General features: G+C 37.9%; 1 protein-coding gene across 5 annotated transcripts in view; it reads right to left on the reverse strand.

Moving 5' to 3' along the window:
* Nucleotides 1-230: 230 nt before the first annotated feature.
* Nucleotides 231-12476, reverse strand: part of MARF1 (meiosis regulator and mRNA stability factor 1) — a 36723-nt gene continuing 24477 nt past the window's right edge. For all 5 annotated transcript variants that reach the window (XM_039492446.1, XM_039492450.1, XM_039492445.1 and 2 more), the window contains 10 exons: nucleotides 11273-11415; nucleotides 9916-10049; nucleotides 9027-9229; nucleotides 8172-8399; nucleotides 7468-7698; nucleotides 7079-7291; nucleotides 5477-5537; nucleotides 5237-5374; nucleotides 3681-3851; nucleotides 231-2750 (listed from right to left, as the gene is read on the reverse strand). In XM_039492446.1, coding sequence (XP_039348380.1) covers nucleotides 2515-2750; nucleotides 3681-3851; nucleotides 5237-5374; nucleotides 5477-5537; nucleotides 7079-7291; nucleotides 7468-7698; nucleotides 8172-8399; nucleotides 9027-9229; nucleotides 9916-10049; nucleotides 11273-11415 — 1758 coding nt within the window. In that variant the 3' untranslated portion in view covers nucleotides 231-2514. The remainder of the gene's footprint in view (nucleotides 2751-3680; nucleotides 3852-5236; nucleotides 5375-5476; nucleotides 5538-7078; nucleotides 7292-7467; nucleotides 7699-8171; nucleotides 8400-9026; nucleotides 9230-9915; nucleotides 10050-11272; nucleotides 11416-12476) is intronic.

Here is a 12476-nt window from a genome sequence, read left to right on the forward strand (position 1 = left end):
TCCAGCTCTTCAAAAACTGCACAAGGAATATATTTATATCTAATTTGCATAATTAGAATTTTAAAGAAATTAATGGGAAGGTTTGCTGTTGGTTTTAATCTGGGTTTTTACAGAACAAACTTTTTACTACTTTACTTTGCCGGGATGACTGAACTTGGTGTGAGTGGGGGAAAAAGTAGTAAACAAGAATTCTAAGATATCTATCTGTTCTTAGGTAAATAAGGCAAGAGTTGTATGCTTGCTTGAAAATTTTATTGACACAACCGTTTGGTCCCAACACACAAAACAGCACTTGAGCCACAAAAGAAAGTGTCTAACAAAATAGACAGCTATGAAAAACATTTTTCTTCCCCCTCCCACCCCGAGAAGATATAGTGCACATAAGTTGAGGGCTTCAATGACACTTTTTTTTTTTTTTTTAAACAGACATGAATCTAAATTAGTACAATTAATTTGTAAATTAAAGAATATCATGGTCCTAATTGTTCTGAATCAGTAAGTCACATCATTCAATTAACCTCTGGATAAAAAAATATATTGCAATTCAATTGGCTATTTTGTTACTCTATGAACACAACTTCCCCAAAATGTATTCTAATTACTTTCAAACAGCAATTTAATCAGAATTACACATGAATCAAAATATATATATATATGCTGACCTCCATAAATGGTATAACCACCACATTCACATAAACATAGTACAGAGTTGTACCTCAATTTTTCCTCTATAGCATCAATCATTTGGTTTACTTAGCACTCTGGATGACTTGTAATTGTATCTCATGAAAATATAGATTTTACATTTTTTTGCACACACTACTGAAACAAAGATCTAAATGAGCACTGTTAACCTTACAAAATCCATGTAAGGTGATAGCAGATGTATTACATTTAACTCATGAAATTATTAAAAGCATTCTAAAAAAATGTACATTCTGGTTTTGCTTTCTTTAACACTATGTCTGTAGAGGTTTAATAAGGACTCAAACACTGTGCCATAATGCTCAGAAAAACTTCCAAGTGTTTCCCTGTATTCATAATGGCTGTAAGTTTAGTACTGGTAATACTTGGCTATATTTAAAAGATTTTTTAACAAAATCTGACTTGTAAAATTCTGTCTATAGCCATTATTTCGTGGCATTTTCAACTGCTGGCTATGAAATCTGAGCCCACTTTCCATCTCTCCTGTACATTACAAAATATAATCCATCTAAAAAAGAAACCATTCAACCAGTGGAAAACCTTAGGTATACGTTCTTTCAATTTTACAGGAAATTTAGTCTGCCTGGCAAATACAACCCATTGTAAATGCCAAGTTTACCCAAAATGGGTATAAAGCCTCACTCACAGGACATTTCAGCCAACTAGAAATAAGGTCATTCCCACTGGTTTACCTCCCTTCCAAAGGCTGGCCTTTCCAAAAGCCAACACAAAATACCACAAAAAACTGAAAAAAGCTTCCAACACTAGAAGTAAATATTAGAATAAAAACAGACACAGTTAAAAGACAATGTGATGAAGAATAAGCTTCCCATTTACCAAACATGCTTAAAAAATAGAAAACAAGGTTAAACAGAATAACCTTGGCATTTCCACATACAGCTGGAACTTTCCTTGCAAGTGGAAATAGCATCAATATCTTCCATCTTATAGCACTTTATATCACCTGCTCTATGATCCATAATTTATGCATTAAATGCATATTTTAGAAATATTGGAATCTTCCTAGTAACCTCATTTCCAGACACAAGAGAGTGTCTTCATTTTACTTTAAACTCATGACACCAAGACAATCTTTTTTCCTTAACCCAATCCATGTCAAACTGGAACTAAACATAAAAGGGAAGCTTAAAACATCCTCAACTTCCTAGAAAGCTCCTCAACGGAACTGAAAGTTTCACAAAACATTTAAAACAAATTTTGCAATAAATCCACATAATCTTCTACAGACATCTTTGCGTGAAAGGAATTACAATGCAATTACAAATCACCAGAAGGTGCACATAACACAAGCTTCCCCTCAGTACAATCAAAAACCCACCACACTGTCATTCCAATCCAGTAACGGTTAAAATTCCTCAACAGGCTTTTAAAGACAGATCATGCATTTTATTAATACTGTCTGAAACAATCAGTAAGCAACAGCCTATAGAATATATTATGCTACATGTAGGATTACACCACTGATGAGGCTTAAAGAAAATAAAATCCATTCCACTTTAGTTGAGCATATTTTGCTGTAAATGAACACAATTGGTTTGGGGTGGAGGGGGCGGAGTAAAACTTGTTAAGAATAATTTAATGAATACTGGAAGTTTTTTCAAAATAATAAAAATAGTTTGCCCTGCTGACAGCTGCGTTCAGTGTAAAAAGAACAAAATCTTCACAGAATACATCTAAATACAAATTAAGTGACTTCTAGGCCTTCTCATTAAAATATGTAAGGGCTACCAAATAGCTATATTTTTGTGCAGAGTCCAACAGTATTTGTCTTTCCCACTAGAAGAAAATTTAAAGCTTGGTTACAGGTGCAAGTGAAAAGTTTGCTGCCAATTTCACTTTGTTTTTGTGTTGCTTTTTGGCTGGGCTGTCCATTGCTTCCTTGCTTAGTTGAGTTTCAGAAGATTGGTAAGGAGGCACTGAAGAATTCTCTGTGGCACTAGATCCCACAGGGCCACAGCTCAAGTTTCCTTTTGCTACTGTGGTAACAATTCTGTTTTTTTCTTCTTCTGTTAGAATCATCATCTCTAAAATAAATACAACAGCTAAATTATTTACAAATATTTTAATTTTCAAAATCAGATTCGTTTACGGCTACGCAGGAGAATCATTTGATAGGAGTTCTCTTTGTGTGGAAGTGTGACTAGCAGATTTAAGAACCACGGCACTCTGGTTCAGTTCTCATCTCTGCTGTTAATTTGATATTTGGTTTTGACAATAAATATTTGTCTTGGTTTATCTATCTGTAAAATGGGTCTAATTCACAAACCACAATAACCATCTCAAATACTTCATGTGAAGTACTGTAAAATTACTGTTAAAGGGCTGCTGCACGCAGCTAAACTACTGCCATGTGCCACTGTAATGATGACTGCATTTTAATGGACGAGGAAGTGATTCCTGTAAATTCTGCATTTACCTCACAAGAGCACAGTCGATTAATTGATTGTAAAGCACTGACAGCTTCAGATGGAACACCTCCATATAAGGTGCAATATATAGGAAGCAAATCCACAAAAAGTCAGTGGATCGTGGTCATTTTTTTTTTTTTTAAATTTGAAAATGAAACAAAGTTATCAGTAAAGTCTGATAAGTACCATGTAGGCTAGATCTACACTTAAGGTGAGGTGTAGAGTACAGGCACTACATGTGTTGCTACGTGTCACAGTGAAAGGCTCCAGCAGGAAAAGGTTCTGGCAGAGGGGAGGCAATGGGACACCGCACTGCTAAAAGCAGCAGTGTAGAGAAGGGAGGCACTGCTTAAGCATGTGGAGAGCCATGTAGAGTATATAACCTGGGGACTCAGGCACACAGGGTACTCTACTTGCCTAACCCGTCTCTCACCACATACACTGCTATTTATACTTATTCTAGCTGAGCATGCAGTGTCTACTCTACGTGCCACTGCAAACGTAGACCTAGCTTCCAGATACCTGCCTATGGCTATTAACTCTTACCAGAGAGAGGTGGAGTGCGTTCCTCAAACTGAATGAGGTCTGCAGACTCAAGAATGACTGGATCAGGTCTCAGTTGTGGGGATGGTAGGCAGGAAGGAACTGGTTCACACAAGAGGTCAACAGGTGATGTATTTGTGAGGCAAAGGAGTTCTTGTTCAGTTTGATTAGAAACTGCAAAAATAAAATGATCTTTCAAAATATCACCAATTTTAAATATCTAAATGCCATAGTAAATATATTAATAGCTGATAAATGCCAAGTCTGCAGCAAAAATGCTATATTGACTAAACCCAAACTGAAATTTGTTCAATCCAAAGCCTGACACACACCCCAACCCCTTGTAACATGACCTGACGTTTGTCAAGCTTGGACCCTGAGAGAGAGAGAGGGGGGGGGGGGCGGGCAAGGGAGTAAGTTCTAGAGGAAGAGCCTTTAAGCAAGAAAGTCAATGTCTGAGTATGGCAGCTATTTCCATGTAGAAATACCAAGCCCCTATCAACCATTGCAAGAGGACATGTTCTCTTAAAGAACTGATCCCTAACCAAGTAAGATGTTAAAGAACGTATGTAACTGCATCTTGAACGAGGCCTGGATGTAAAAGTTGGATGTAGTTATGTCAACCTATCATAGGTGTGAAAAATCCACACCCCTGACTGACACAGCTATGCTGACCTAACCCCCAGTGTAGGCGCAGCTATGTTGTCAGAAGAATGCTTCCACTGTAGCTCGGGGAGGGAGATGAACCCCTTCCATCAGTGTAGGCTATGTCTACACTACAGGGTTATATACCAGCAAAGCTCTGGCAATGTAGGTAGGCCAGCATAGTCTCTGTAGTGTAGACATACCCTGAATCAGTAGTGAGTTCAGGGCACATTATCCCACTCCTCACAGAAATAGTCCTAGTAGGTTCCTCCCAACATCAGCTAAAGCTTTTGTCTCAAGGGCCATTCTATTACAGTAATCCAGCATGGAGGAGACAAAGGAATTGGTAACCATGGCAAGGTCTGTGCAACAAGGCCCAGGCTCCTGGCTACCTGCAGCTGGAAAAAAAAGACTACACCAACAGAACTACCACTGCTATTAGCAGATGTAGCAGCAGCGAGGGAGAGCTAAGGCTGCAAATCATATGCAAAAAAAGGAAGTACTACAGCTGCACGTCAAGGTACAGGTACTCTGCTCGTGGAATCCCCTAGTGCGCCACCATCATTTGCATTTAATTTCACTTTAGCGTGTCTTCAACTTCCGTTGAGGCGAAGGGAAGTAAGGGAACTCATCTGAAAAAGGTTTTCTGCAACTTGGAAGATCAAACTTCAGGAGCGCACAAAAACAGGCTCCACCTCACATAAAGAGGAATGTATGTCTAAGACTTTTGTGAAAGAAGTCTGATAGCTTTAAACTCCTTACATCACAGAAGTTTACTTCAAATAACTAAGTCACACAGCTCTTTCCCCATGCTGCTTTGAATACTAAGTTCCACAGCTCTTTCCCCAATACTGCTTTCAGTGTATTTCTCCACAGACTGAAGAACATTATTATATACATTAAGTTTGCATTACCATTGTTAGGTGTTCCTAGTTTTAATTCCATTGATGCAGTGGATCCTAGAATCTCCATGTGTCCATTACTGTCAGTAAGTTGATTTCCATGATCATCCACATGATCAGCAGGGGAAAAAGTGGGTGAGCTAAAACGAGCTTCAAAAAAAGGCAAGTTAATTTGTCTCTGATCACCTCTAAAAAGATACTTGTAAATGTCAGTGTGATAGTTGGCTTATAAAGTTCAATTGGCTTACTTACTTTTCATGTCATTCTTTAGTACTACAATTCTCTTATGCCCATGTCCTTTGATCCAGACCACCTACAAGACAAAAGTACAATGTAACCAGAGTGCACAAACTAACCTCAACACCTAATCCATACTACTCCCTACTTCTCACACACTATGAAAAAATTTCTAAAGGAATGCAAGCTAACTCAGACTCTTCACATTAGATTGCCCAATTAGAAGTCTTGTCTTGATAAATAAAAAGAGATGCTAAACAGCACAACAGGATGTCTGAAGCTCATGCATTTTTCAGCCCCATATTTTCAAAACAGACTGGGGTGCTGTTACTGTAAACTGCTCTCCAAAAAGATTTGTTTACTTGAAAAGCTTATGACCAAAAATTTGTAATATCTTAGTGCAAGGGTGGACAAACTTTTTGGCATGAGGGCCACATCTGGGTATAGAAATTGTATGGTGGGCCATGAATGCTCACTAAATTGGGGTTGGAGAGCGTGAGGGCTCCGGCTGGGGCTGCAGGCTCTGGGGTGGGGCTGGGGCTGAGGAATTTGGGGTGCAGGAGGGAGCTCTGGGCTGGGACCGAGGGGTTCAGAGGATGGGAGTGGGAAATCACAGCTGAGGCAGGGGGTTGGGGCATGGGAGGAGGTCAGGGGGGCAGGCTCCCGGCAGCGCTTACCTCAAGCAACTCCCAGAAACAGCGGCATATCCCCCCTCCAGTTCCTATGCGGAGGTGAGGCCAGCAGCTTTGCATGCTGCTCTGTCTGCAGGTGACGCCCCTGCAGTTCCCATTGGCTGCGATTCCCGGCCAATAGGACCTGCAGGGGCAATGCTTGGCATTGAGGCAGTGTGCAGAGCCCCCTGGCTGCCTCTACTTGGAGTCGGGGGGGGGGGGAAGACGTGCTGCTGCTTCCAGGAGCTATGTGGAGTAGGGCAAGACCCCAACCCCACTCCCCAGCTGGAGCAGGGCAAGCCCCAACCCCACTTCGCAGTGGGAGCTCGAGGACCAGATTAAAACATCTGGAGGGCCGGATGTGGCCCCTGGGCTGTAGTTTGCCCACCTCTGTCTTAGACTATATAAACCAACTGGCTGACATCTGAGATTCCACACTAAAATTCAAATATGTGTCATTCCCATGGCTTATAGATTAGTTGTAAGGGTTCAAAGTTACATGGCTACTGGGACATTATGAGGTAAACCTAGCACAATAAATATGCAACTCAGCAACTGCAATACATTGTTTCTCTTTAGCAACTATATGAAGAGTCAATTCTCACATGGTGAATGCTAACAACATTTTTGATCCATAAAGGAGTGGGGGTTTCATGGAGTTTTTACTGCATTTTTATTTACATATGCATTCATTTGATTCAAACAATGAATACACTGAGCAAATATGGCTCTGTTGACCGGTCAAGTTCAGCAAAATTGAGATTGTTAAAATATGTAACATGTCTAGTATGAATTTCCTTGTAACTATAGCAGCAGATCATACAGAGCATGAAGCAGAATTTCAGTTGCATAATGTATTTAAATTAAATGCTCTAAGAAACTGTTTACTGAAGCCATTCAGGAATCTTAAATTAAGATTATGATGCAGTAATAAAGTTCTTCAGACCTGTGGAATTGCTCCCAAGAGCTCTTCTAGACTATTATAGCCATATATTTTGGGCTGCAACACTTCTCCTGTATATTTGCTATATGCTGTTGGGAACTCGTGAAGGAAGATCTGCTGGTAGTGGTACGTGTGAAGCAAGGACCTCACATTCTTTGCAAACAAATACAGATTTGTAAGTTTCACATATTCTTCTGCCACATCATTGGTAAAAACCTGCACAAAAGCAAAGAAATGTCACCATACAAACTTATGCTTCTACTAGTCACAGTAATATTCTTTGAAAATACAAGGAAGCACCACATACTGTAACACAACTAAAGCCAAATAACGTGAATAAGTTTCAAGTATGGTTCTAAAATCCAAATCAGCCTTCCTAGTAGTTTCCATACCTCAACCAAGTAAGGCAGACTCTTCAGGAGTTCAGTTAAGGTCATAAATCCATATTCACATGGATTAAGGGGAGCACTGTGGATAGTTTCATAATGCCTTTTAAGCTCGTCAACGGAAAGAAAGGCAGTTTCATCCCAAGACATCATCAATACCAGTAGTTGTGCAGTCAGAGTACGTAGAGACTTTCTATTTATCAGCTGAATCTGTTTACCAGATTCTGTATCAGCAACCTGAAGAAGAAGTTTGATGTTAAAAAACAGAAGAAAAATGAATAAGTCGGAGTTCTATAAAATGGGTAAGGCCTTTTTGGATACAAATATTTTCCATTAGATAATCTAAACTATAAAAGAAAAAAAACTTTCTACATGGAAATATTTTGTCCTTAGAAATAATTCTGCTGCAGCGGATTTATATAGTCTCTGGTGCTCTATAGGACAAAGCAGTTTACAGGTCTATGTATTTTCTTTCAATCAGAACAAAAAGTCAAAGCACCAATTCTCTGAGCAAAACACTAAGGAATTTCAAAGGGAGGGGGAAACCCAATGATTCTCATTGCAACGGAAGGAGGTAAAAATATAAATTAAACATGCAATGTTGATATTTGAAAACAGTTTAGACAGGGAATTTAATGTCTTTGGTTCTACAAACATGAAATCTAGGCTTTTTTTTTTTTTAAATAAAGACCACACTAAAAACAGTTTACCTTCACAACGTGGCAAAGTTTTTGCATTAAAGCTAGAACTGAGCTGACATCATAGTCATGAAGGCGCAATGTGTAACCAAATGTTTTACTGTATTCTGTAAGTAAATCAGTCATCATAAGGCAGTTGTCTTTCTGAGATCGCAACAGTTTAACTAACTGGGCTGCTAGAGCTTTGACCCGTTCCACCTCTGTCAGAGTCAGAATTTTTTCCTCTCCACATTCCAATACCTTAAAAAAATGAAATATAATTAAAAAAATTAAAAAATGAAATTACGCTTTGTTAATGAAGTTACTTACCTAAACTGACTGGAAAACCCAGTTTGCAACTAACATTCAGTAAAGGATATTAGATATTTACGTAACTATTTTACATAACGATTCAGCTACTTTACATAAGGTATCTACATGAAAGCAAGCAGGGTTAACAGACATTCCTCAAGATAGACAATCAAGTAAGTCTTGCTTAAGCTATTGAATTTAGTCTGCTTTTATTGTCTAAACTAAGTCAAATAGAGAAAGTAAATAAAGTTTGTTGTGAACTAGATTTTTAAAATTCAGTTTCAATAATTCAAGGCTATTTACATAAAGTTTTGGGTTTGTTTTTTTTTAAGTTTAAGTCTTTGATTGATTTTTATTTAAAGGACGCAATCAGGTTAATCACTTTCTGTGGTCTATGAAAAATAACTAACCAACCAAGTGTAATCATGAAAGGTTAGAAGTGCAGGCAGATACACAATTCACAACTCCTAGTGAAGTTAACTACCTGGAAATAGCTCTTGATGATAGTAAGAATACAGTCTATTCAGGTGTGATCTGAAAAGTGCTTAAATATACCTTAAAATTTCTAGAACTTACTTGCAAGACATCTGGTATGGCTTCAAAAAGTTCAAGGAGTTTGGTAAACCCATAATAAGCAAGTTTGCATTGACGGCCAAAGTGGTGGTGGTAAGAAGGAATAAATTTATTAAAGGGCATTCGGAAATGGGGCTGATGACGCAGCAAGTCAACTACCTCCTTAGAGAATTGCTTTGTTCTTTCAATTTCTTCCTGGGTACGTTCTGAAAGTGAAAGACATTAAAACGAAGTGAACAGCCACAGAATAGTTAGTTTACAAGGCAAGAAAGGATATATAAAGAAAATACAGGGCATCAACATTAGCATATTTTTAGCTTTGTATCAGCCACAAAAAATAACTATTATTTTTTTGTTGGAAGAACTTGCCAATACAGCAGAAAGTCTCTGCCATGTTTACATATTTACTTTGTAAAATAATAAATCATGTGGCAATCACTGTGCAGTATTTACTAAGCAAGTTTTCTTGTCTCATACTCCAACAATTTCTCCCCCTCTAGCCATCCTGCACAAAGTTTAACTAAACTCAATATTACTTAGAAAAATGAATACAAAATGTGAAACTAACTACATAACATTCCATTTATTCCATTACAGAAATTTTGCTTTTTAAATGGCTAGGATTATACATAACTACCTCTCAATCATGGGATTATGATAATATAATGGCATAATCTGGCAACAAGTACAGAAGAAAACCGTGAGAGAGGAGAGGAGAGGAGAGGAGAGGGACATCTTAATTATACATCTGTATTTGGATTTGCTTTACCCAATTAGCTAATTTGAAGTTATGTGAGAACACAAAATATACTGGCAATAGTGAAGGCAGAATGTCATTTTTATAAATTAATAAACTATTATTTTACAGATCAAAATGATGATATGGCCATACCTCTTTTGGGGATACAAATTACCATTTCATTGTCTTGCTGAGACAAACAGATTGTTGTATCTGGAATTTCTGATATTATATCTGCCAACTCACACACTCCATATTCAGTAACATCCCAATCTTTAGAGAAACACCTGAGTAGTTTAAGAAGAACATTTAAAAGCAATTTCAGAATGTTAATGTATTTTACATAGGACAATTAAATGTGAAAGTTAGCAATCAGTTTGCACAAACAAAAAAATAGAAATATAATTAGTTAACAAGACAGAACCCACACGTCAATGAAATGAAAGGCATTTTCACACTGCTAGTGACATAAGCACTTAAGAACCCATAAACCCAGGAGACATTTGCGAATCAAGTGCACAAAATCAAATATTCCTATTAACTTCAGAACTAAGTCATACACTGGTGCTTCAGATGTATGTGGAATGAAGCGCGAAGCTGTGTATACTAACTACTGGGTGCCTCAGACTGATTTAAATGATAAAAATGAGAATTTAAAGAACGTTACTTCTCTAATCCAGAACTTTATACAGTAGCTTTGGAGTTAAAAACAAACAAACCTTTCACAAGACAAATAAACATGGCATATTTTCTTGTACTGCAAGAAGGCAGCAATTGCCATATATAAAAACTTCATGTGCTACAGTCTCCTGAAGACATGCGTTAGCTGCTACCTCCTGACTTCACACTAGGGAAAGTAACATGCTGAGATTGATTTAAAAAAGGTTCTGCTAATCTAAGAATATCAGAGAGATGGAATGTTACTGGCAATGTGAAGACAGCACTAATTCTTCCTTGGATTTTTGCCCATTATTACTCCCCCAATCGATCAGATACCCTTGCTAGAGCTACTAAATTATACTGGTTTGAAACCCCTCACCGCCAACCCCTTCCTCCTCTTTCTCTCTCCATGGTTGGAAGAAGAAAAAAAAAAAAAACCCACACCCTGCAAAATAGCACCTACTTTCTCAAGCTAGTCTGCATTACAAGTATGCCACGCATTGGTGAATCAATGTAATCATTTAACCGCATGCCTTAAGGAGTAAGTTAACAAGATACAGTACCCTAATTTGAAGTAGCAAAGTTTTAAGGCAATTGAAAAATTAAGTGCTAAAGTAATGCTGTACTACATTCCAAAAAGTTCCTATAGTAATAATGGACTATTTTCAATCCTTTCTAAAATCTGATAAATTCCACCTTCTGATAATCTAACATCACAATGAAAAGGCAACAATGTTTTTGTATTAGAATTCTGAGTGTCAACCCCTATTACACTACACTTTTAAAGAAAAGCAGGTGCAAATGTGGACAGCAGATGTCTTGATATTTTGTAAAGACAAAAACAACTTACCAGTGATAAGCCTGTAAGAATTCTCTCACAATAACTTGTTTACTGGCCTGGGATTTGAGAAGTTTCAGTAAGTCTTGAGTGAAACGTTTTACTTGGGCCCTGTATGTCAGGGTTAACAAGCGTTTAGAGCCCATGCCAAGAATCTAGAACATAAAAACAACAATAAATCTCTTAACAGCATAAAAGCCAAGCAGTGATTTCTCAGCACTGATCAATTGTGACCTCCTGCCACCCTCCACAGTAAATAATGTTATGAGCTATTTAGGTAAAAAGGAGGACAGACTGTGGTAAGAAATATCAAGTGCATGACTATGAGAAGCTCTCTTTCCATATACTTCCATAACAAATCATGGATCATTAGGAAAGCACAACAAACGCTTCCTCCAAGAGAACTGACACACCTGCTGTACAGGTGATTTAGTGGAGGTTGTTGTAAAAGCCACAATAGTATGCTTTCTCTAAGACCAGCTAATGTTAACAAACACACTACTAAAAAGCTACGTGTCCAAAAGACTGCATAGGATTCCCTGATCACTCAAACAGTATCACTTCATAAAAATCAGGACTACTCAGTTTCAGACAGTCCCAACTAGTAATACTGATGCTCTGCTCTGTCTAAATGCAGGTAAGAGTATTATCCAAACAGCCAGCTAACCAAGGCAGCTGACGAGAACACCACAAGCGTGAAGACAAAAAGGAGACTTCAAGATGAACTACATAACCTCAAGTTTGAGCTCCTTGAGTCTACCACTAAATATTTAGCTTAGTAAAAAGAAGGTTTAGCAGTGACTTGATCACAGTTTACAAGTACCTACATGAATAACAAATATTTGATAGGTTTCAGAGTAGCAGCCGTGTTAGTCTGTATCCGCAAAAAGAACAGGAGTACTTGGGGCACCTTAGAGACTAACGAAGAAGTGAGCTGTAGCCCATGAAAGCTTATGCTGAAATAAATCTGTTAGTCTCTAAGGTGCCACAAGTACTCCTGTTCTTTTTGATAATATGCTCCTCAATCTAGCTGACCAAAGTATAACACAATGCAATGGCTAGAAGTTGGAACTATATAAATTCAGTCTGGAAATAAGGCTAAGTTTTTAAATGTGAGGGTAATTAACCATTTGAACAATTTACCAAAGTTCTCCATCAGTGGCAATTTTTAAATCAAGGCTGGTTAATTTTCTAAAAATAGACTCTAGGAATTATT

The sequence above is a fragment of the Mauremys reevesii genome, linkage group 10 (genome assembly GCF_016161935.1).
Source record: "Mauremys reevesii isolate NIE-2019 linkage group 10, ASM1616193v1, whole genome shotgun sequence".
Classification (NCBI taxonomy): domain Eukaryota; kingdom Metazoa; phylum Chordata; order Testudines; family Geoemydidae; genus Mauremys; species Mauremys reevesii.